The sequence below is a fragment of the Xenia sp. Carnegie-2017 genome, unplaced genomic scaffold (genome assembly GCF_021976095.1).
Source record: "Xenia sp. Carnegie-2017 unplaced genomic scaffold, XeniaSp_v1 HiC_scaffold_21, whole genome shotgun sequence".
Taxonomy (NCBI): Eukaryota; Metazoa; Cnidaria; class Anthozoa; order Malacalcyonacea; family Xeniidae; genus Xenia; species Xenia sp. Carnegie-2017.
Window position 1 is genome coordinate 1,996,593 of NW_025813484.1, and position 23,982 is coordinate 2,020,574.

The following is a 23,982-nucleotide window of genomic DNA, read 5'->3' on the forward strand; positions in this document are numbered from 1 at the left end:
CTTTATTTCTTCTGTGAGCCATCAGTACGAAGACGAAAGGTCAGCGAATGATTGTGAGCATTTTATTCGCAACTTCAAAAGCGCGCGTCATTCCAAAATATTGTTAACCATGCAAGATAATTTTGCAAACAAACTGGTCGTTATTTCGCAATAGTAGACCATTTTTGTGCATTGTCGTTTGATTTGACATGAAGAAAAGCTTATAAAGTGCAGATCAGTGGAGAAGATGCCTGAATGGCCTTGCACAATATGTACAGAACCACTTGCACAAGCTGAACTATCAGCTTGTCCTTGTATCCTTTTGCTTAATTATTCTCTTGAAATGTCTTGTACATTGGTTATATTTACTATCATTTGATACTTTTACAACGTCAGGAATAATCTTTGAAATTTTGAGAGACTTGTATAAAATAATATTCATTTACTCTTGTTTCCTTCATTTTTTTCCTTCAAAAATTTGTCAAAGGTGGACACGTTTATCATTATCATTGGTAAGTAGGACTTAAGACTGAAAAATATAAAACCAAGTCTAATCAAGCCAAATATTTGCAAGAAAGTACAAGACCATATATATTATAGTTTAATGTGATGATCTAATCTGGAGTGATCTAATGTTAAAACTTAAACCTGATCATATTTCTGACTGCTGTCTTTACTAAGAGTGCTTTAAGTATTTAAAAATGTCGCTTATTGTTAAATATTGTTGTCTATAGTTTTCCTAATTTATGTCTTATCCAGGCTGAATGTATTTTAATTGCTACTGAGCATATAGTACTGTTGCAATTACAACATTAATGTATATTTTTTTACTTTGATGCTGAATGAATTTTTAATTTCTTTTTTAGTCTTGAGAGGTGGTTGCAAAGAAGCAACTCATGTCCAACTTGTCGTAAAAGAACTACATCTGGCTTAAGATTGTTTTTTAGTAATGAAAAAGATTTCTCATCAAGTGGTGCACAAAATGGAAATGATTCAAAATTGATAACTGTATGTGTGTATTTTAAAAATTCTGTCGACATTCACACTTAATGAGAGGAAATTTCCATTAGAAAAATATTCTTATGACATTTGAAGCTGCACTATTGTATGTAGTAGCTCAATGATGTAGATAAATTCTTTAATGCTCTACTTAGGAACAACTTCGCAAACAAAAGGCATTGACTCTTGAGAAAGGTGATCTAGTACAGATTTAAATGTTTTGTGACATTTCAAACTTTGTTACAAATTAAAATTTTCAATTGCTTTTTGCTATTAAAATCTTTCTAGTTCATGACTTTAATGTATGTATGTGTACTTTGTAATGTAATGGTTACTAGGTATTTGCAATTTGTTTCTTATAATTACTAGACAATGAAATAAAGACATTGAAAGAATCACTTCATGATATTGGTGTCAGGTTTGATGAATATTGCGAAAGAAACGAAACACTAAAAAGAGAATTTGATGAAAAATCAAACACTGTTGACTCTCTCAAGGTTTGAAAAACAAATCAGCTAGAAATGTTCTTGAAGTATAATATATGATGGAGTTATAATCATTCATGAACAAAATGCCAACATTCTCTCTTTTGTACCGTTTCCAAAGTACTCAACCTTTTGTTCATCATTGGTGGAATTTATCAAAATCTTTTTGAATGCCACACTTTGGGAGTTTCTTGGCTCTTTACATGAAAAATTCTGTTCCATTACTTTTTCTTTGCTTCTATCTTTTCTAAAATCCTCAATCTCCTAAACCACAAGGAAAGTTATGAGCTATTACAAGTTGAAAGCTTTAGAATATTGAGGAAAGAATTGTTTTTAAGGGCTGTATCATTTTGGAACCAAGTCTGTCTTGAAATTTTACACCACATGCAGCGAACCAAGGTCTTCTCACTGCAAAAAGATTGCAACCGAAACTGAAAGGATATTAATGAAACTGCAAATGAAACCTTTGGTGGACATTTGTTTGCTTTGCTGCTAAAGCTTTTGAAATTTTTAACTCTTCTCCGTCTTCTGCTTTTGTCTACATTTGCATTCAAGTATTGATTTTCATTCGCTCAATTGTAATCTTGGTATGACGTTTTGTAGAAACAAGTCAAGTTTTTGACAGAAAAAACAAAACGTATGAATCAATTGGAAAAGCAATTAGAATCGATGAGAGTAAATCTATCTCATTTAGAAAGGTAGGAGACCTTTGTAGTTATAATATTGCAGTCATTGACTAAAACTACATCAGTAATTCTTTTTATCGTTACGTATGTTAAAATTAACTGTACAGGACTAGTGTAAGGTCACTGTAAATAGTCGATTGTTGTCTTGCCTATACTGAGCTTATTTTTACTGATCTACTGCACTAAATCATTATACATGGAACCATTAGCTGTATTGAAGACCACTGAACGTGATTAAAAAAGACATTCCAAGCTTTAAGTTTTCGTTGGAATGTCTCGATTACTTGTGATTGCCAGCCTGAAGATGTTGGAATTTTATTGCATGGTCAGTCTTAGTGATATTCATTCATATTTCATATTATCTATGACGTTGTAGATTTCAGGTTATGATCGAAGGCACTCGTACGGAAGTTGATGATTTGTTAAAGACCATTGGGACAAGTCCAAAAACTGCTCGAGAACTGGCCGCGCAAGTCACCATCATGAAACAGTAGGCATTTGTTTTAATCGTATGTGGAAACATAAAATCTCATTGGATATCGATCTTGTATCGTAGTGAGAACAAGAAATTTCAAGAGGCAAAGGATAAAGCACGAAACGAAAAAGCTCAAATTGAAAAGGATTACAATTCTCTGAGACATCAGGTTTAACATTTACATGATACTTTGCGTTACTTTTGCATTCTTTTTCTACAGTTTGCCTATAGTACAGCTTAAGGGAAGTGGAAGAAGGGAGATGGCTAGGGAAGGAGGTGATTAGGTAATATGGCGGAGAAGGGAGGTGGCTAGGTAAAGAGGTGGGGAGAGAGAAGGCTAGGTAAGGAAATTGTTAAAGGGGCTTGCTATTTAAGTAGGTGGAGGAAGGGGTGGTAAGGTAAAGAGGTGTTAAGAGACGTGGCTAGGTATGTAAAGCCTGTAAAGGTATCTTAAGGTTGTCAATGTCTTGAAGAATTCAAGCGGCTTATAGCAAATTATTCTCGTCCGAGACACATAGTAACGGCTTGTCTGACAATCGCAGCTAATTTCCAAAGACGTTGAATGTCGAAACTTAAGGAAAAAGTTAGAAACGCAAGACGATCAACTTAATGAGATAGAGGAAGAAAAAAAGGTACGATTGATATTACTTTTCCAGTCCTGATTTCATTTTCATTTCTCTAGATTTATGTTGTCGAGAAAAATTAATTGCATGACTAATTGAATGACTATTGAATTAATCACGGTTGTCTTTTGTGAATTTTAATTTACCGTTTATCAAATTTTCGATGATTCTGTACTAAAAAATAGTTCGTCGTGTTTTTATTAACAGCATTTAAAGAAGAAAGTAGACAAGATGAAGGAATCATTTGATACGGAAAGTCCTCGTTCTACCCTCATCAATAGACTCTTGCAAGAAAGGTATCACTTTGAATTTACAACTGAAGTGTGACGCACTTTTCAGGCAAGTTTCATTTTCTTACATTTTGTAGCCCTGTTCCTATTAAATTAGATGAAAATATAAGTTTTTCTTCGCATACGGTGAGCAACAAAGAGGAAAGTGAAAGGAAAGAAGGTAAACTTTTTGATGTTTTAAGCTCGTGTGTAACACCCTCATCAAATTATTTTACAGTTGTTATTTGTCCTCAAATTTTTGTTCGAATTTGAATCTCAGCTCATGCCATTGCTGTGTTTTATCATATTTTTATGAATTATGAAAATATGATAAAACACTGATGAAGGTGCGTCTTTTTTCCCTGATCCTGCATGTATCTTTATCGGGAACAGCATTTAAGATTGACGATTTAAAACTTGTATTAAAAGAAATGAGCATAAAATGATTGAACATCTGACGACGTGCATGTGTTACCGTGTGTTTTCATAATGTTAGTAGGTTACTTCAAAGGTTCGATCCTCAACAGAGGACAGAGAAAACAATTGATAGGGTAGACAAAGGTAGACGTAATGGTAGACATAAAGGTAGACACGAAGGTAGACATAAATGTAGGCATAAAGGTAGACATAAAGGTAGACATAAATGTAGGCATAAAGGTAGACATAAATGTAGACATAAAAGTAGACATAAATGTAGACATAAAGGTAGATATAAAGGTAGACATAAAGGTAGACATAAAGGTAGACATAAAGGTAGACATAAAGGTAGACATAAAGGTAGAGGTAGACATAAAGGCAGACATAAGGTAGACATAAAGGTACATAAAGGTAGACATAAAGGTAGACATAAAGGCAGACATAAAGGTAGACATAAAGGTAGACATAAAGGTAGACATAAAGGTAGACATAAAGGTAGACGTAAAGGTAGACATAAAGGTAGACATAAAGGCAGATATAAAGGTAGACATAAAGGTAGACATAAAGGTAGACGTAAAGGAAGACACAAAATAGACAAAAATCTGTACATTAAATACAGTACCCCTCCCCCCGCTCTTCACTTTGCCCTTACAATATTTTCTTTCATAGTGAAGTGAGCAAGATTGAATTCGCCTCCCCAGTCTACCCTGGTGCTTATCTGAAGAGGAGAAAGCGTTCGTATGCCAATTTAGAGAACACAGGACGAATGCGCCGTGGATATAACGGACTTGGAGGACGCTCTACCGTTCTGTTGCCCTTTCTAGGAAACTCTCAAACAAAGAAAGCGAGGAAAGTATCAAGACCACAAAACATTTCGAAGTTTGTTAGAACTAAGTCAAATCAGCCGTTGCCTAGTATGTAATAGAATATTGAATATTTCTGTACATTGTTAGTATTAAGTAATGAACGTGTTGTTCGTGTATATTTTGTATATTTATAAAAGATATTGAGGAATAATCATCATAACACTCATTTGTTTACTGAAGCAACCCTCAAATGGTGTAAATGTTCAGTTGGTTGAAATTAAGTTACACTTAATTTGACTAAATGACTGTATTATGCTATATATTTACTTTTGTTCTATCCTACATCTTATGAAGTTTAATATCATAAAAATTTAGTTCGTTTCTCCAACCGTTCTTTTAGATTCTTGAAAAAAGTTTATGGTGTATTAGTTTGTTTCATTGATTGTTTACTTAATAGAATATATTTTTTTATTACTTTCATCACGTGTTCCACTATAAATAGACTAAATTTTCGAGGTATTCTTCAACGCACTCAGTGGTCGAGTGCAAGTGGTCAGGTTTCTCAGGTTGAGGTGTGAGGTTCGAATCCTTCGAGGGTCGTATGGTGTTGGGCATTGAACTTGTGATGAACGATAGTCAAACTGGTCAGGATACCGGAGTCAGCGAGGGTAGCAGAGCAAGCGAGGATAAGGAGGGTAATACTGCACATAAAGTGTGCAAATGAGATTTCTCTTGCTAAGTTTTTAGAGAATGGAATGCGACACTTAGTATATTTTCAGAAAAAAATCCCTCTCTAAATAAAAGCAAGAGGATCCATGCACAAATTTTTGCCCTAAAAAAACTAAGTCTTTTGATCAAATTTTTCTATGACTCCTTACAAACGTAAGGAGTCATATTTTTAATAGTCAAGAACCTCAGGGCAAACAGACCGCCCTTAAACTCTCTCCTAACCTCAACCTTGCACTCAACCCTTTAACTCATACCGACAGCAACCGCGGAACGAACCAAGAACCTCGTGCATTGGAGGTCAGTCAAAGCCCGTTGAGCCAGAAGCTCAACAACGAATACTACTAATTTTTTGGCATATTTCACCATTCTCTTTTCTTGAAAATAAAGACTTTATCCTTTTTTATTACTTAATGCTTTCTACAATATGATCTTGGAGTTAAGTAGAAGCATGTTCCTGATAGAAAATTTCAAACCGAAAAATATTGTCGTCTATTCAAAATGTTTATTAAAACTTTCACTTAAAATGTGTTTGGCAATAGTCTTCGACAACATGATATAACTAGGAGTCAAAGGCTTGCTCCGATTTTCATGTCAAATCATTCCATTCTAAACAATTGATGTTTCTGAGACGAAGAAAGAAGATGAATAAAGTAGGCACAATATCATGAATTGCCGTGTGCTGAACCATCTTCTAGTTCATAGTGACATGCTCTGGTTTACAACAAGCCTTAATGCTAGTTACAAGTGCCAAGACTTGTAGTCTACATCATATAGATGCGTCTGTGACTAAGCGAACAAGAAACGCTTGCTTTATTTCATAGGTTGAATAAATTTTATAGTTTAATGATTTGCCTAATACCATAGAACAATAGTCAATTCATTTGCATTTAACGTATATTAAACTATAGGATACCATAGTTCTTTTGTTTAACAACATTACCAATTGTTTTAGGATTAGTTTTAAAAGACATTCGGTAATTTGTTCGAGTACGAACAATGAATGTTAAATTATCAGGTGGAACAAATACATATTGATATTCATAACACCATGCATAAAGATATTATTCACTTCAAGTTTTAGGATTTATCAACTACAAGGCGTCATGGTAAACAGACGTCGTTTATATAAGATGATACAAGGCTATACACGAAGGTAGCAAGTACAACGTATTCAAAACATTTATGGTGATGAAAGTAAAATTGGTGTATTAACTGGAATAAAGACGAGAATCGTTAATTTTCTGCTCATTACCGAAAGACGAAGTATTTGAACGTGTTGATAAAAAACAAGATTGTCGACATCTGTGAATGCAACTTGACAAGAAATGAAATCTATGGCCTTAAACGAACTTGTTGAGAACGCATTCGTTTCAAAACACCAAAGTCAATTTTTCCGTGACTTTGTTGATATCACAATTATCAAAGTGAAATTAATAAATGTCATGTTCATATGTCAAAATAAACTAATATATCATAAAACACCCTTCATGAAGTCTATAGTGCAAAGATTGCCCTGTGTCACTGCATGATTTATTGGTTCAACAGCCAAATGGTGTTTTTGCATAACAGCAATCGTATTTTATTAAAATGCATAAAGAAGGTTAAATAGAAGTTCTAAATCATAAAATTATCGTAACAATTTAGATCAAGAGAAATACTCCCGCTTTCAACGCTGTTGACCGCGGGTTCAAAGAGCTTTAGCAAAATTTTTCGTGAAAATTTATGAACATAATTCAATTTATTTACTTACCATCACTTCTCTTCTTCACCTTTCACCATCATTCCCCACCATCACTCATCTTTCAGACACACTATCTAACTTGCACGTTGGCGTTAGTAGACTTGGTTAGACGTAGTATCTTCGCAGAGACAGGTTGGTATTGAACTGGGACGTCGGACGGAGAAGGCACGCAAGGTGGCCACCATACTTTTGCTGCTGGTCGATGATGCATAACAAAAATTAGGACTTTTAACATATTTTTTGTAACTTAACTATACAAAACAATACATACTTCATGTAAGGAACATGCAACGTGTCCACATATGTTACAAGGCTATTTTTTGTGATTTGCAGTTTTATTTTTTTGCAATATAAATAAGTGCATTACGTTTACTGTAATCTACAAACCACACATGCAATGAGCAAGCAAAATCGATCTCTATTATTTTGCTTTTTCTTACTATGAATTCCAACATACATAATGTGCATTAGGAAATCCATGGTAAGATATGTCATAATCGACCTTTGTATCTGATCGTCTGCTTACACATCACAAACATGATGCATAAATAATCGATGAACTCATGTCGCTCATTATTAACCGAACGTACTACGTAGGCGTAAATGTTCGGATTATTTAACATTCTTAACTTTGAATAATCATCTTTAAGTTTATAGTGACATACATCCGTTTCCAAAACGCCTCAACGTTATTTATAAGTGCCAAAAGTTGAAGTCAACAACATCTTAACGCTTCTATGGCTAAGCGAACAACTTAACGCTTCCTTTATTTGATAGGCAATGTAAATTTTGATGTTTAATTATTTGCGTAATAACATAAAACAATGGTCAATTGTTTGCATTTTACGTATATTTAATGATGGGATAACATACCTTTTTGTTTTGTAACACTAGCTATTGTTTTTCGGATTAGATTTGTTAGACATCCGGTAATTTGTTAATGTACAAACAATGAAATGATGTGAACAAATACATGATGATATGCATAACAGCATGCAAAAAGACATTATTCACTTCAAGTTTTTGCCATTTATGAACTACGACCCGTCAAGGTAAACAGACGTCGTTCATGTATGATGGAGAAGACTGCACACAAAGGCGACGACAGGTACAACGTATTTAAAAGATTTATGGTTGTGCAAAGTAAAGTTGGTGTCTTAACGGGAGTAAAGACGAGAATTGTAATTTTCTGCTCATTAACGAAAGATGACTAAAGAAATGGAATCTATGACTTTGAAGAAACTTGCTCTTGTACGTGTATTACCAGCATTAAAACATGTCACATCTTCATTTCATGCAATATAATTTTACAAATATTCGGAAGTATTTTTAGGAAACTGTTAAGCTTTGAATCCATGGTAAATAAGCTGTTGATATTTATTCCTTATGTCTTACCATCCTACCTTGTGTAATAGAAAATTCTACAGTGCTGTTGCCATTTAAACTCTTAAACGGTCGTCAACATTTTTCTGAGTTCCTGAACGACGTTTCCCCATAACTTCGCAATAAATAGTCGTGTTTAGACAATTTGAACTCATTGTGATGCTATAAATGTTATTAACTCGGCATATTATATAATATTTTATACACTATCAACAAATAACGATGAACATCCATAAACACCACATGTATTAAATTTAAAATTTAAACATGGCGCGGAACGAGCATGAGGACTGCCACATGGCCTGGGAACGATGAAAGTGATAAAGCTTTATAATTGGTCAAAATGGTCACGTGGTATGTCGAATGGCAAGGGCCAGTGACGTAAGACATGCGCAAGACATGCAAAATCAATGCAAATTAATCAAACCATGCAAAGATATACGTGAAAACATTTTTTTTCATTGAACAACCATTGAATTACTTCTGGACATTCATTTAAAAGCTGTACCGTGATCAAAATATTTTAATACATTCTCAATTTCAATAGGTTGATAATCTAGTACACGTGTGATAATTTGATAAATAAACATAAATATATCTATCCAACTTTTATATTAGCCACCACCTTATTCATAAGATCATTTACCAAACACCTGCTTTCAAGGCATTGTCTCCATCCAACAGTATGAGGAACCAATAGCTCCTCTACAGAAATCTATAGCTTTGTAATTAAAATCTTTATTTCAAACACAGTAAGTCTGTAAGTGCGCAACAACCGATCACCACATGCAATGTTATCAAAAGAAAGAAGTGATAGTTGGGAAAGAGAAACGAGTTCAGTAGTGTCACGTATGTAACCGAGACAGAGCAGGCCGCATTAAGGTTTTTTGGGCTCCTGGGCACTTATTGACTTTGGGACTTATATCATTGTTTAACGCTCGCGGATTGCATTCTTGGTACATATTTTTCCAGAGTTGAAGTTGTATTTTTCTCTGAACAATTATATTTATCTAAGTAGCACTTGTTTTCGTATTGCAAAGTTGCTTTCTTAAATTAATCTCATTGTCGAAATAAAATTTTTTCGCCCAAAAAAATCTGGGGCCCCAAAATTTTTTTGCGCCCCTAGGCACGGGTCTATACAAACAGTACTGTGACGAACATATATTATAATTTTTAGAGTGTTTGGTTTATATATCTTGGTAAACTTTATTATCGTGTGAGTTTGTTTGGTTTACTTCGATCAATTGTGAATTGTCTCACAACTTGGAGACATAATTCTCGAAATTGCCTAGAAATGGTGGTGACTTCTAGTGAGATTGTCAGACTTGAAATGTTTAAATAAGATTAAAAAATCATCCAAAAGTATAACATAACTTACACTGCCATAAATACAGCTTCTTTATTTCTAATTATTCACAGAATTCCTCACGCTACGAATATCTATCATAGGTATACACTTAAATATAATGAAAATATTTCATTTTCTTGCTGTATCGTTAGAGTTCCGTAGTAAGGGGATGCTGTGTCGAGCCGGATTCTTGGCTCATCTCTTCCAAGCGTTTGGCATTGCAAGATTGGCAAAGTAAACGACCTTCGAGAGGATAACAACCATTGCCTTCTTCTTCCGATGAAAGTAGCAGACCACAATCCTAGAAAGAGAAAATGACTGTTTCAAATGCTTGAACTCATCAATACGGATTGAAAGAAGACAATAACATACGGTAAGTACTGTTTCTTAACTTTACGTAAATAGCGCTCCCATATTATTGGTCCATTGACCACATTTTACCACATGAATCTTTTACAATGATGATATGTTAGGAGCACACCCCTTCCCCCCGAAAGGAAAATGCTCCTTTTTATTTCATGAGAATATGCAACAAGAAAGCAGTTCAGGGGCGCATCTATCCGTTTCTGGATCGACTTTTTACACATATTCATAGAATCAGGGGTCAGGGACACCCTCTCAGACCATCGCTCGAATGTACGACCCTGAAGCAGTTCCAGGAATGTCAAGTTGTTTTATTGATAATTCTCAGCTATGAATGCAAAAACAAAGATTTTTCATACCTCACATTTAAAACAGCTAATATGAAAATCTCTGTCCATCGAAACAATTCGGACGATTTCGTCTGTTCCCTGAAATATCACACAGAAATAGAGTGTGAATAATTTGCCTCACTGATAGCATAAAATGTCACGAAATAGATCCGCCTTACTTCCTCAGGTAAAATCAGTTCGTTACATGCAAAGCAACGAGGACAATATTTTCTATAAAATGTGAAATACAATATTAACATCGTCTTTTTAGCTTCACAATGATATAAGGCAATTTAAGAAAACGCGTATTGGAGACTACTATCTGAAATGTTCACTTACTTGTAATAGCAATTAACACAGTGAATGTTGTCGTTGGCGTCTAAGGTAAAATTAATGCCATCCAAACAACGTTCACAATCAATACATTTGAAGCATTCCGGGTGATACGCAGCGTCCAAAGCCCAAAGGATCTGTAAGATAAAAAGATGGAAATGATAAGTGGCACTGTGGCAGTATACAAAACTAACTCATTAGCTAAGTCTTTAACATGTTGACTAGAGTACAATATTAGAAACTTTTCAACTTCTTCAACATATTTAACCCAGGGTCCAAGTATTCGTTAGGCATACTTCTTCCTAAACATTACTTTACTTCAGTTCATGAGTCAAGTACGAGACTGACTACAGTCCAAAGATAAAATTATGAATAACGTTGGTAACAGTCGTGAAAGTCTAAACACAAAATATGTCATTTAAACAAATACGTTTACGTTAGCTTGTTCTTTATCTTACATCAACGTAAATATGCGCTTTCGTTTTGCAATGACGTCATAATTAATGCCATGACGTCATAATTAACGAAACGACGCTTGATTGTGAGAGATAAGCTCGCGTTGGACAAATAAAGAGTATGTACTCACTCGGTCGTTAATGACTTTTTTGCAAACATGACATCTCTCTAAAGTATTCTGTAAAAGACAAATACTCTTTTAGTCATCAGGTTGTGGTACATGTATCACATGACTGATATTGATGACGTGCATGACGATGAGCTGGTGTACGTGTGTAAAGATAAAATAAGTTATGTTACAAAATGACACCAACCATATAGTCTGGTTCGCAAATAATTTTATCGTCCACGTGATAAAATGGCTTGTTCAGCAATTGACAGCCTAAAAGACAGTTCGACTTTGAAAGCTATATCTAATACGATAAGAATGGCAAAAGAGTTTTTTTACCACAAATATCGCAGACGAAACACGTGACATGATATAGATTGCCCATGGCTTTGCATCCAGCCTTGCTTCCAGTGATTTTACCTTCACATTTGTAGCATATGCCTGAAGAAAAAGGTTTGACAGTCAGTCAAAATATCATTTAACACATTGGGCTAATATAACATTCGTCCACGCTTCTGTTGTTGCATAAAGAAAGCACCTTGTTTTTGTATTGAGAAAAAACATGCTAAAGTTTTCGTCTGTTTTTTTTAAAGTATAAGGATAGATCTTCCGAAGGCACTTTACCCGCGGTATGACGTGCATCTAAAATAATTGGAGACATAAATTAACGAAAGTGGACTATCGTCTAGTCAATTTGGATAATATGGTTTAAGTACAATTACGATATAGTTAGCATCGAATCAAATTGCAAATAATCCACATGACAAACGGCAAGCGATTGAGGAACGTTTTGACTTACAAATTATTATTCTCTAAAACTGCTCGTCATGAGCGTGTAAAAGTCGTAAATATGATTCGGTGTATTTCACATAGCTTTGTACGAACTCGTTTATTTCAAGAGTAAACATTAAAACTTAAGCCCCTTGACAACAGGTACATTTGCATACATATATATTAAACAACAAACGAAAATTGCAACGTCTGTCATGTGTACCTATAACTGAATCCACCAAAATGTATCAATTGAGTACACAAACAGAGACAACTTAGCAACAATACAAACCAACGTAGAATTTTGGTTGATGACAACTTCTTATTATCAATGTAAAATATTTCCAAATTCATGTCAGTAACTACAGACGACAGGATTGAAGCTATTTGATTAACCTTTTACCCCGAAGAGCCTTACACAATTACATCTCAGAATTGAATATTTTTGCACGATAAATGTTCAGTCTTCTTACAAACATAAGGTAGTTGGGTGCGTTGTAGTCAAGATATACCACATGTAAAGGCTGTTTCTGCAATAGTACAAAAGTTTGACAAGGATCATAGAAATATTAAATTCGTCAAAAATCATTCGTATCGTAAGTATATGTCGTTTCACACTTCGCTCTCAATACAAGGATACAAAACCAATTGAAAACAGTTGTTGTCTATCGTTGAAAATGCTATTGTGAAACGTCTTGGTGTGTTGTTTGCAATACCACGGAGTTATTTAGTACATGTTTGCGATGGATACTTTGGCAATAAGCATAGTTCCACGATCATGTGAAAAAGTGGCAATTTATGTGGTATTTAACGTACCAAAAAAATCAGGATCATCGGTATTTGCGAGATTTTTCATCAATAAATCAGTGAGTTTGTCCAATTCATCCTCTGCCTCCCCATGGTTTAGCGCCGACATGATCAAGTCAGCGCTAGTATCTGTTTTCTCTTCGTAAGCTTCGGGTGGCGGTGCAGGAAAGTCAAGTTCAGTGGTTTCTTCTGGTGCAAAGCGCTTCGGTTTTGGTAAAGTTGCTGGCGGAGTCTTCTTTTCGTAGCTCTTCGCTGGCACGTTAATCATGACATTTAGGGTGGTACGTCGCGTCGTCATGACCAAAGGCGTCGTTAGATTATTGTCAGTAAAGATGATTGTTGAACGATCAGACACTAGGTAAATGTTTACAACACGCTGTTGGGTGTCTACGAATATAGCCCTAATGTTTTCGATAAACGTAGATATACACTACACAGATCGTCATAATTATGATAACGTCATTTTCCGGACGCAGCGAACATCTTTTGTCCATTTTTGGTAAAATGCGTGAGCTATTTGATTATTGATGGTTAGTATAAAACACTGATACGGAAAGACGGAGTACAAACTGCATGACAGATGGCAGGCGGGCCAACGGACGGACAGACGGATAACTGGCGTACATACAGACGGACAGATAAGTGGCGTACGGACGGAGGAACAGACACATGGCAGACGGAGAAACAGACGGATGGCTGGCGTGCGGACAGACAGACAGATGGTAGACGGACATATAGACGAATGGCTGGTATACGTACGGTCGGATGGAAGCTGAATGGATGAAATTATTACCCCTAAACAGCGGTACAAACAAAAAAGTTATCACTTGTAATAAGAACAGTTAAAACGGTAAAGATGATAAGGCAAAGGGGACTATATCAATGATGTTTTAACCAAATGCATGCACACAATTCTACTATTCAAGAGACAAAGCAACGATGAACAGTTCCAAAGCAAAGCAGTTGCAAAGCAAAGATGATTAACTTTACATAGATGGTTTATTGCACATTTATTTGACATAATAATTTAGTAAAATCTACACACGCGCGAGAATGATTTAAAAAGCATCAGCTTGAAGCTTTATGGAAGTATTCAAAACAATATTTTTCACAGTGGAGTCGCGAATTTGCTCAATGGCATATAACAATAAAATGTTCAAAATGATGACTCGAGCTTTTTCTTTTGAATTACAGAAAGGAGAAAGTTTTTTATAGCACAATTCAAATTCATGTAAACGCGTTAGAAAGCAACCGCAGTCATCATCTTATTTCGGTCACATTGACGTAGATCATATGGTGGTTTCTGATACGGTAACGTCAATCATATTCCCTCTGAATACCAGAACCGTGCGCGGTTGTCATCACTGCATGATACGAAAGCAGATGCCGTGGGCGAATGCTGAAGACCGCTGATCGTGTTGGTATGACCTTAAAACAAAAGTAATGTAGCTGTAGTATACATGCTTCCTCATATAAAACCCCAATTTATGTATAAGCTCCTGTTTTTTAGTAAGTGCGACGATAAGCTTCTCAATTCTCTTCATCTTTCCCTTGAATCTCGACTCCCTTCACCCCAACTCATTCGTTTTACCATTACTGAAGAAAGTCTGGATTCCTGTGATACGGCTATCCATAAATGTTCACAAACTGTTGAAATTGTACCTGAGGAGAGAAGTTTAAGTTTCTCTGTACTTCTAGCATCCCAAGAAGCTATCTTTGGATTGTGTAAATCGCCACTGTCAGGCATTAAAACTAAAGCCAGAGAAGAACAAAATGTCACTCGACTTTTTACAAAATTAATATCCTTCACATTTTTCACGAAGGCAGATCCGTGATATCAAATTGAAAAGTAAACTTACTGTAGTCTTCTGTGTGGTTGAAAGATGCTCCAACGGGATACTGCGAGTTAGACTTGGCACCAGTGTACATACTGACAGCGCGGCCTTATGAGAAGAAAGAAGAGAAATATACAGGAGGTGTGTTTCAAGCCATGATATTATTTCATTTTATCGCCAATAGTTTTGTTCAGTGTAGCAATATTTTTGTGCATTGTATACTAAACAAAGATAAAGAAATTACGAGAATGGCTTGAAAAATACCTGACGATAATTCCCAAAGAAAGATCAGAGAATCTTTGCCACTTGTCAGCAAGTACTATAATAAAGTGTAAAATTTGCAGATTTGGGAAGAAAATCTTTCAACAAGCCATTGTTTTAATACCTTCGAATTCTTAGAAAATGTCACAGACGACACCTGTGGATTGAAGGAACTTAGTGAATGCCACTGAATTACGAACAAGAAACATTTCTCCATAACAAGCTCTACCTCGTTTCCGTTATGAGCGTTTGGAAATGTGGAAATGCATCGATTACTGACTCCATCCCAAACCTATATGTCAATAAAAGAAATGTCAGTTTGTACATAAACTTAACTACGTTCAATGCTTCAAGGTTGGAGGTTACTAAAAAACGATCAAATATACTCCACAATGCAGTTTTTGATAAATCACCTTGGACAAAAACTGTTAAAAAATCATGTGGCAGTCTCAAGATAATCTAAATAAATCACGAGTTGATTCATGAAATGTCAAAGTTGTAGTAATCCTAAGTTGATTTTAAACTCATCAATGAGATCGATAACATTGGCCCAGTTTTAGAAAAACGACTTGCAAGTCAAATCGTTTCTTCACCAATCGACTTACCTTAATACAACCATCTTTACTGGTCGATGCGTACAAATGCCCGGATAAGGAATAACAGACCTGAAAACATAAAATTATCCTACATCAAGTATTTTGTCAGCTGAAAGGTTCCAGCATTGAGCAAAAAAATGTGACGTCACAGACAATGTACCTGTGTAATTGGCCCATTATGGAACTCTCTCGGACTACATGCAGCATAACACTGCAACGAATTTACGTCGTAGAGACGAACTTAAAATTAAAAACGTTTATCGAATGAGCTCGCACGTAAAGTTAAAAAATGTTATGTGATAAGTTATGGACGTACTTGTTGGATGATCCGTGGCAACAAGTAGATAATCTCCTGACGGATGAAATGACAAACTACGAATCGTTTCAACTTCCTGGAATTGTAATTTCTCATAAAAATTTACCATGCACTACGGAATATTCTCAATTTACATTGGTTGATCTTCAAGTTACTTCGTGAAGACCATAAACCAGACAATAACAAATTTTTATCTCCCACACTCTCGACGTTACCATCCTTCTGAATTCGATGCAAATCGTACTCTACAATTTTAACTTATCGTCACCTGTATCGTTCTGTACGCTTTCTTTATAGACGGTTTGGAAATGTCAAAAAACTTGATGGAAAAATCTCGGCTACCGGACACAAGCACAGGCGATGACGGATGAAAAGCAAGCGTCGTTACTTCCTGAAAAGAATTACGTAATGCAGCAAGTTCGTGAATAAACAAGATGGACAACGAGCCCAATTAATGATGTAGTTAATGGTGGGATAGTTGTTTATGAATTCAAGCGATAAAATAGCCCACCACACAAATACCTTGAGGCTTTAGGAGTATTTTCTACTTACAACACACCACACGCCCAGATATAGCATTTGAAACGCATGCGACCAACATAAGGTAAATTACGTGATCCAACTCGTCCCAGTCTGTGTAATTACCTCAACGTGATCATATAGCGTTCGGATAACTGGATGGTTTTCCATTCCCAGCATTCCGTGATCTTTGGAGCTTGGTGTCGTCGTCTTGACGATCATACGATCAACATCTAAGACCTTTGCAAAAGAATACTCATAAGTACGACGTAGTCTAAATTGCGTCATAGTTCATCGTTGAAAATTCATTGGAATGTTACTTTTATAGAGCAGTCAGCAGATCCAGTTGCAATTAATTTACCTAAGAGTTGAACAAGACAATTAAAAGGTTCATTGCTACAAAGAACTACCTCAATAAAATGGCATATCACAAATGAGAAAAAAAACAGTGTTAAAAACAGAAACTTGTCTTACCATCTCGATTAAAACATGCCGCTCGACATGGTCCTTTATGGGCAGTCACGTAATATGTTTCATACATTCCAATTTCAGGAGTCTTCATACCCTCTATACAAAGCAAGGATTCTTATGTAAAAACCAGTCTTGTGGATGATAGTACAAACTGGGTTCAAGAGCAGATCAATGCAAGCCCAAGACACAAAAAGTTGAAGGTTTTCACCTTAGCTCTCACCAATGTCTCTGAGGTTTGCATAAGCCTGAGTAAGCATGAAAAACATCTTTTATTTCTTTTATAAAATAATGATGCAAAATTGATTTGCAAATTCTCTTTCATTGATTAAATTGATTGAGCTCAGATTGGTTTGCACATGCAATTGTAAACTCAGCTAAGGAACAGAACAATCTATTGTTGCTATTTTACAAAAAAATGATGCATTCATTGTATAGGTGTAAAGAATTTACAATACACATTAGAGTTTATAAAATGATTTAGTAACTAATCACCAATCCGTGCCTTTTGGCATGACTTCCAAATCAAATCCATCATTTGTTGTACTGATTGGAGGAGTTAGTCCAGGTAATTTCACATCATTTGCATCAATATTTGAATCTAAAGAAATATTATAACATCAGACTTGGGTAATAAGGGCAAGAAAGTACTTCTTAGTTAGCTTTACTATCATATATTTAGCCTACCATCAGCATGTCTTGCTTTTTTAACTTGTTGAAAGAGATGAGCAGAAGGTGGACATGGCACTTTAGGTCTGACCTCTTGTGTGAGTTGCATTGCAATATCCTCCAGACCATCATAGCGCAACTGGCTGAAGTTGAAACAAACAAAAAATCAATGTCTCGAGATTTGAATGACATAAATGCTCAAAAACTCTAATTCTTATAAATGTGTACAAGGAAACGAGGCAAAGTAAGTGGCAAGGTTCTGTTTGCTCGACATCTTAATCTTACCTGATCATCAACCTGTATAGTTTTTCTCTGTCTTCCAATATCGAGCTCATGTTTGCTTCAACGAACGGGTAAAAGAAGAATGAAAGTTGTTTGGGGGTTTTCCTTTGTTCTTTTTTGTAAATATTAGTTATATTAAAGTAAAACGTGTGAATATAGTTGATCTCGTGGGAGTATGAAATTTAGACGTGAAAATGAAATTCAATCGTGCTTCCATAAAAATAAATTTATGAATTTCTATCGATAGTGTTTCAGTGTTTGCAATTTACATCACAATAATAATAATAATTGATACAAAACGAGATAACAGGAATAATGACAATAAAAAGACAACATTTTACCCCACATACAATCCTATTCAATAATAATTTTGCTTATACCATTCTTTTTTGTTCAACCGGAAATGTCGGTTGGGACAGTGAAACCGGAAGTACTTTCATTCTAAAGTTATTAGTATTGTCAGTCGATTCCATTTGTTTTTCGATTTTGATGTTTTTGAAAACGACGATTTCTTCGAAAGTAATGAAATAATTTTGTCATCCGTATGGCAGCAAGAAGCGAAGTCAGTAATGATGAAGTCGCGACGTTGCGAGGAAGAAATGCAATTGAGCGTGGGAAAGTTGGCGAAGGTAGAAGAATTCGACAAATCATATTATGATACTATACTTTTAAAAATTTACGTAGAAATTCTTAGTCGGCAAATAAAATTTTCCCTGCTTTGTATGTTCATGAGTGTCAATTTTATAAAAATATTTGAACACCCCGACAAATTAATCTGTTTTTAATTATATGCTGCGTTGAAAGTCTTTTGAAATTGTAGAAATCGGCCTTCTGAACGAAGTATTGACCTTCCATAATGTACAATGTAGCAGAATCGCATAGATTTGTACTGTTTAAGATAGTGATTTATCTGCAGAAAAACTGGCTATTATCTACTCGATCAAATTTCATTTTAATGGTGGTTAGCATGCAATGCTTTCCTATTTATGTTTACATTTCAGTTCGACAAAAATTTCAAGTTCATGAAGACAAAGCTCTGGCTTACAAAATGCAGTCAGACGAATGTATGTTTGAATTTAGTGTGTTGATGAACAACTTAGCAGCTGAATGCTTGATGTAAATAATTCTGAACAATTTATTTAGTTAAGGATCATGCCCTTAGAAACAAAGAGCAACGGAAGTCTGTTCGAGCTGGTGTGAGAACAGCAAAAGAAACTTACCTTGAAGAAGTGAAGAGTGCTGGTATACTTCCTGATGAAAGCGTTGCTGAAATGTACATGAATTTTTCATTCAGTAAATTTTCTTTTTCGAAAGTTTTGTGACATGTCATGTGTTATTTGGTGTTCTTTAGTGTGTTGTTGTATGACATGATTGTGTATGATGTGGTTTGATTTATGTTTCTTTGTGATGTTGTATTGTGGTACTATGTGTTATAGTATGCTGTTGTCAAGTGCATTGACATGATGAAGTTTTTTTGTTTAATAATTAGAGAGCATAAAGAATGGCTTACAGAAGAGTTACGCAGGCGAATTGATGAAGAAGAAAATCTTGCAAAAACGAAAAGGGAGATTCAAAGAATACAAGATGAAGTAAGCAACAGACTATACAATCTATAAACTAGTTATTTTCATATATTTCACAACATATATGGGCATTTTACTTGACCTACACAAACATTTTGGTTGAGTATTGGAAGATAATAGTTGTAACATGTCCATTCATGAGAAAGATTAGCTGAAAGTTGTTCTTGCTTTATGACTGTAAAAGGTGCAACAATATTTGATACTTTTCTAACTTTGAGCATTTTTACATGCACTGCGCAATCAGATGGATAACGATTTTGTCTATTAGATGTCTAACGCTTTTCTGTATGTTTGTATTGTAGGAGATTGCTTACCAAGTTCAGCATGACGAAGTAAAACGACGAAGATACGAAGAATACAAGCGACAACAGAGGATCAAAAAGGATCAGGAGGAACGAAAGAGAATAGCTAGGATGTTGAGAGAGTCAGAGGAAGCGGAAATCAGTTAGTAGTGATAAAATGTTTCACAAAATATGATATTTTATCAAGTGCTAGTGTTTGTTACTGTTAATTTATTTGAAGCTGACAGAAAAGTCCGTTCAATGGATGACGTCACTACGGATCTTAACAGTGACGTCAAAGTTGTTTCTGATGGTACTGCAATCATCCCCAGACACAATGGTAAACAAAGAGAAGATCAGTTACGTCACGATATGGAACTACGCGATGAGGTGGCCTTATGACTTTATGATGTGTCCTGTTATTTTTTTATATCTTCATTATGTTGTTGTGTTTTTATGTGTAGGAAATTGCTTACCAAGCTCAACGTGAAGAAGAAAGACAATGGAGACACGAGGAATACAAGCGACAACAGAGGATCAAAAAGGATCAGGAGGAACGTAAGAGAATAGCTAGGATGATGAGAGAGTCAGAACAAGCGGAAATCAGTTAGTAATAATAAAATGTTTGACAAAATATGATATTGTTTCAAGTGTTAGTGTTTCATTGCTGTTACATTCTATGAAGGTAATTCTGTTAATGACACCAAAGTCCGTCCAAAGGATGGCGTTACCAGGCATCGTAGCAGTGACGTCAAAGTTGTTTCTGATGATACTGCAATCAGCCCCAGACACAATGGTAAACAAAGAGAAGATCAGTTACGTCAGAATATGGAACTACGCGATGAGGTGGCCTTATGACTTTATGATGTGTCCTGTTAGTTTTTGTCTTCATTATGTTGTCGTGTTTTTATGTGTAGGAAATTGCTTACCAAGCTCAACGTGAAGAAGAAAGACGGTGGAGACACGAGGAATACAAGCGACAACAGAGGATTATAAAGGATGAAGAGGAATGTAAGAGAATAGCTAGGATGATGAGAGAGTCAGAACAGGCGGAAATCAGTTAGTAATAATAAAATGTTTGACAAAATATGATATTGTTTCAAGTGTTAGTGTTTGTTACTGTTACATTCTATGAAGGTAATTCTGTCAATGACACCAAAGTCCGTCCAAAGGATGGCGTTACCAGGCATCGTAGCAGTGACGTCAAAGTTGTTTCTGATGATACTGCAATCAGCCCCAGACACAATGGTAAACAAAGAGAAGATCAGTTACGTCAGAATATGGAACTACGCGATGAGGTGGCCTTATGATTTTATGATGTGTCCTGTTATTTTTTTTATATTCATTATGTTGTCGTGTTTTTATGTGTAGGAAATTGCTTACCAAGCTCAACGTGAAGAAGAAAGACAATGGAGACAAGAGGAGTACAAACGACAACAGAGGATCAAAAAGGATGAAGAGGAACACAAGAGATTAACTAAAATAATGAAAGAGTTGGAAGAAGCTGAAATCAGTGAGTATAAATGGCTTGTGTTTCTTTCAATAATCCTCGAATGAAACCGCCGTGTAGTGTAATTTAATGGCTGTTTTTTTTTTGCAAAACGAACATAAAAAGGAAGCAAGTGTTTTGTTTATTGTGTTCGTCAAAGAGTTATTGGAAAAGATGTTAGCTGTGTTTTTTATTTATAAATTTTCATTGTTTCATAGAAAAAATTTAATGGCATGACTTTTAAGAAATTTCAATATTTTAGCGTATGTTTGTGCTTCATCGCTGCTTGAGAATGTGTGATGTGTCCATTTTAGCTATCGTGTTAATAAGTATGTACTTGTTTCTTTGAAGGTAGCCCAGATGATGACGCAAGCGACCGTCCCATAGATGATGTCATCACGCTGCCCACTAACAATGACATCATAGTTCTTGCGGATGGCACTGCAATTGACGCGCGAGCAAATGAAATACAAACAGAGGAGCAGCTACGTCAGAAAATGCAACGACGTGATGAGGTAGGTTGATAATTTCATGAACGAAGCATCGTGCCTGCTTTCATTTTAGTTTTATATTTTTTCTTGTAGGAATTGGCGATGTTACTTCAAGAACAAGAGAAGCACGTACGTTGTACTTGTACTTTGGCTAATTTACAAACAAAACCCCTTCTTTACTAAAACGCTATAAATACTTCGGTATACTTTTGGTATACTTTGTTATATATTACTCTTATATATATTTATCCCATACACAATACTCTTTCTTATATACTGAAGATCGCATCATGAGATGTTGAAACATGTTTATTTAAAAAAAAACTTGTCGTATTTATTAAATGCACTTTGGTATAGCTTATTCTTTCGGTACACAGTGCATCTTTATGTAATTGACGACATAATTCAATTCCAAAATTCAAAAGTACCTTCATCCAAAAGCATTCTTAATGATTTTCAGTAGAAAAAAAAATATCAATGGAATTGCTTTTAGGGTATTTTGAAATGTAAATACATCCAAAAATAAGCTGTTATATAATATATTTTCCCTAACGATGGCCTTCTTTTTTTCTTTATCATGGTACAGCAAATTGAGAAAAAGAAATCGATGCAAGAGGATTATCGTAAAGCGATTGAACTTCAAGACAGGGTAAATATTGGGTTTTTTAATTTATCATGAGGTGAAATCAGGTCTGAGTTGGATAAATAGTGCTTGGTTGTGTTTTAAAATGACTTGCAGCTATAAGTAAATACGTTTGGTGAGGTTTTGAACGAAACTCCTCCGTACAGATTCTCACCAATATTGCAAACATTTTAAACGAACAGGAGATTGCAAAGCATCTTCAACGTGAAGAGAAGGTTAAAGCTCACAGACGGCGTGAAAAACAGTTACGACGTGAAAGACGCGCATCAGACGAGGTAAACATTAAATTCGTTATATTTAACAAATAATTATTTGTGTTTATGGTTAATTCAATTTAATAGCTTCTCGTAAGTAATGCCACGTGCTATTTACATTTTGCTTTTAAAGTGATATAAGCTCACTCACACTTATTCTAACCAAATGCGACACAGAAATCGTGCTTCCACTATTCAATGGCAAACTTATTTTTTCATCGATTGCAAGATTTTCGCTAAAATATTTCAGATCAAGCAATCTCGTAGTTTGAAAATAATGTTTTCTAATAGTCATGAGGTTATTTTATCGCTCCACTCATTGAATATGAGTATGAGTGAGCTTTTAGAATACAGGCGTAAATCTCTGCCTAAGGTCTTGAAAGTTGAGACTTGAATAATCTTGTATTTTATCTCATCAAATTATTATACATTTTGACAGTTGTTGCTTGATGAAAGCCGAGATCGTCGACATCACGACGCGGATTACCTTGAAGACGTGCCCCCAGTTAGTAATGAACAGCAGGTCAATTCTAGAATGCACGAAGAGCAAAGACAAGGGGAGAAAAAGACTCGTCATTCTCGAAGCAAATCTGAAGATTCATATGAAGAAATGTGGCAGGCTAGGAGTGGCTCGAGAACACATGCTTTGACATCTCAAACAATGAAGACGCCAGACGACACAGCGATGGAGCCTGGGGGACACTTTAGTAATATTGCCGAAACCTTGGATCCAACCTTCCAGCGTGCTACACGTCACGCGTCTGAAGAAAGTTCTCCTGAAGAAGATGAGAAAGTGAATGGTTTAGGCAGAAGTACTCCCATTGTTCCACCATTGAAACGGAAAATTTCTAAAGACAGATTGAAGAAAGAGAAGGGAAAGATAAGCTATTTATAAAAGACACTTACGAATTTTACAACTTCTATGAAGAGATTTATATATTCGAGATTTTTTAGATTTTTTATGTATCCAATAGTACCTTAAATGAACTTTAATGATGAGCATGTCCTATTTATGTATATCTGTGTGCGAACTATCTGTGTTTTTTTACCTGTGAACTTCGGATTTTATCTAATGCTATTTTGTTCTAAGACGGCTTACGGTTTGATTGATGTACTTTAGAGTTAAATATATAATTCATATACGATTTACATTTTGAGATTTTTGAATATATTCTGGCACATTTGAA

General features: G+C 35.3%; 4 protein-coding genes and 2 long non-coding RNA genes across 13 annotated transcripts; 3 read left to right on the forward strand and 3 right to left on the reverse strand.

Moving 5' to 3' along the window:
* The first annotated feature begins 79 nt into the window (after positions 1–79).
* On the forward strand, positions 80–5,219 carry LOC124444107 (E3 ubiquitin-protein ligase TRAIP-like). Its single transcript, XM_046994688.1, has 12 exons — positions 80–293; positions 467–491; positions 846–987; positions 1,134–1,173; positions 1,348–1,475; positions 2,067–2,161; positions 2,526–2,639; positions 2,706–2,793; positions 3,167–3,256; positions 3,455–3,543; positions 3,615–3,697; positions 4,602–5,219. The coding sequence occupies exons 1-12, from the start codon at positions 227–229 to the stop codon at positions 4,853–4,855; spliced, it is 1,215 nt and encodes a 404-aa protein (XP_046850644.1). The 5' UTR covers positions 80–226; the 3' UTR covers positions 4,856–5,219.
* Positions 4,238–4,534, forward strand: LOC124444113. The gene is made up of 2 exons (XR_006947836.1): positions 4,238–4,281; positions 4,477–4,534. It is a non-coding gene; the product is annotated as an uncharacterized LOC124444113 (long non-coding RNA).
* Positions 5,220–6,976: 1,757 nt separating the features above from the next.
* LOC124444063 lies at positions 6,977–8,821 on the reverse strand. The gene is made up of 2 exons (XR_006947814.1): positions 8,613–8,821; positions 6,977–7,460 (listed from the first exon to the last, which is right to left on the reverse strand). It is a non-coding gene; the product is annotated as an uncharacterized LOC124444063 (long non-coding RNA).
* A 265-nt stretch (positions 8,822–9,086) lies between these two features.
* Positions 9,087–13,537, reverse strand: LOC124443702 (lipoma-preferred partner homolog). Its single transcript, XM_046994203.1, has 8 exons — positions 13,118–13,537; positions 11,870–11,971; positions 11,736–11,803; positions 11,552–11,599; positions 10,972–11,102; positions 10,812–10,863; positions 10,663–10,731; positions 9,087–10,241 (listed from the first exon to the last, which is right to left on the reverse strand). Exons 1-8 carry the CDS (start codon positions 13,404–13,406, stop codon positions 10,089–10,091), a joined length of 912 nt encoding a protein of 303 aa, XP_046850159.1. The 5' UTR covers positions 13,407–13,537; the 3' UTR covers positions 9,087–10,088.
* A 566-nt stretch (positions 13,538–14,103) lies between these two features.
* LOC124443701 (cleavage stimulation factor subunit 1-like) lies at positions 14,104–18,230 on the reverse strand. 4 transcript variants are annotated; one of them, XM_046994202.1, is made up of 16 exons: positions 18,058–18,230; positions 17,791–17,915; positions 17,609–17,704; positions 17,110–17,202; positions 16,956–16,996; positions 16,762–16,875; positions 16,385–16,507; positions 16,117–16,192; positions 15,961–16,040; positions 15,810–15,869; positions 15,434–15,496; positions 15,329–15,361; positions 15,208–15,262; positions 14,968–15,051; positions 14,771–14,860; positions 14,104–14,536 (listed from the first exon to the last, which is right to left on the reverse strand). In XM_046994202.1, exons 1-16 carry the CDS (start codon positions 18,105–18,107, stop codon positions 14,430–14,432), a joined length of 1,290 nt encoding a protein of 429 aa, XP_046850158.1. In that variant the 5' UTR covers positions 18,108–18,230; the 3' UTR covers positions 14,104–14,429. The 4 variants fall into 4 exon arrangements, with proteins under 4 accessions (XP_046850158.1, XP_046850155.1, XP_046850157.1 ...); XM_046994199.1 differs by having other exon boundaries at positions 15,329–15,496; XM_046994201.1 differs by lacking the exon at positions 14,104–14,536 and having other exon boundaries at positions 14,564–14,860.
* A 257-nt stretch (positions 18,231–18,487) lies between these two features.
* LOC124443699 (trichohyalin-like) lies at positions 18,488–23,982 on the forward strand. Of its 5 annotated transcripts, none has more exons than XM_046994194.1 (16): positions 18,489–18,683; positions 19,056–19,118; positions 19,198–19,327; positions 19,544–19,643; positions 19,940–20,081; positions 20,160–20,308; positions 20,383–20,524; positions 20,604–20,764; positions 20,836–20,929; positions 21,056–21,216; positions 21,290–21,431; positions 21,759–21,922; positions 21,992–22,027; positions 22,485–22,547; positions 22,724–22,816; positions 23,235–23,982. In XM_046994194.1, exons 1-16 carry the CDS (start codon positions 18,599–18,601, stop codon positions 23,688–23,690), a joined length of 2,181 nt encoding a protein of 726 aa, XP_046850150.1. In that variant the 5' UTR covers positions 18,489–18,598; the 3' UTR covers positions 23,691–23,982. The 5 variants fall into 5 exon arrangements, with proteins under 5 accessions (XP_046850153.1, XP_046850150.1, XP_046850152.1 ...); XM_046994193.1 differs by having other exon boundaries at positions 18,490–18,683; positions 20,836–20,977; XM_046994197.1 differs by lacking the exons at positions 20,383–20,524; positions 20,604–20,764 and having other exon boundaries at positions 18,488–18,683.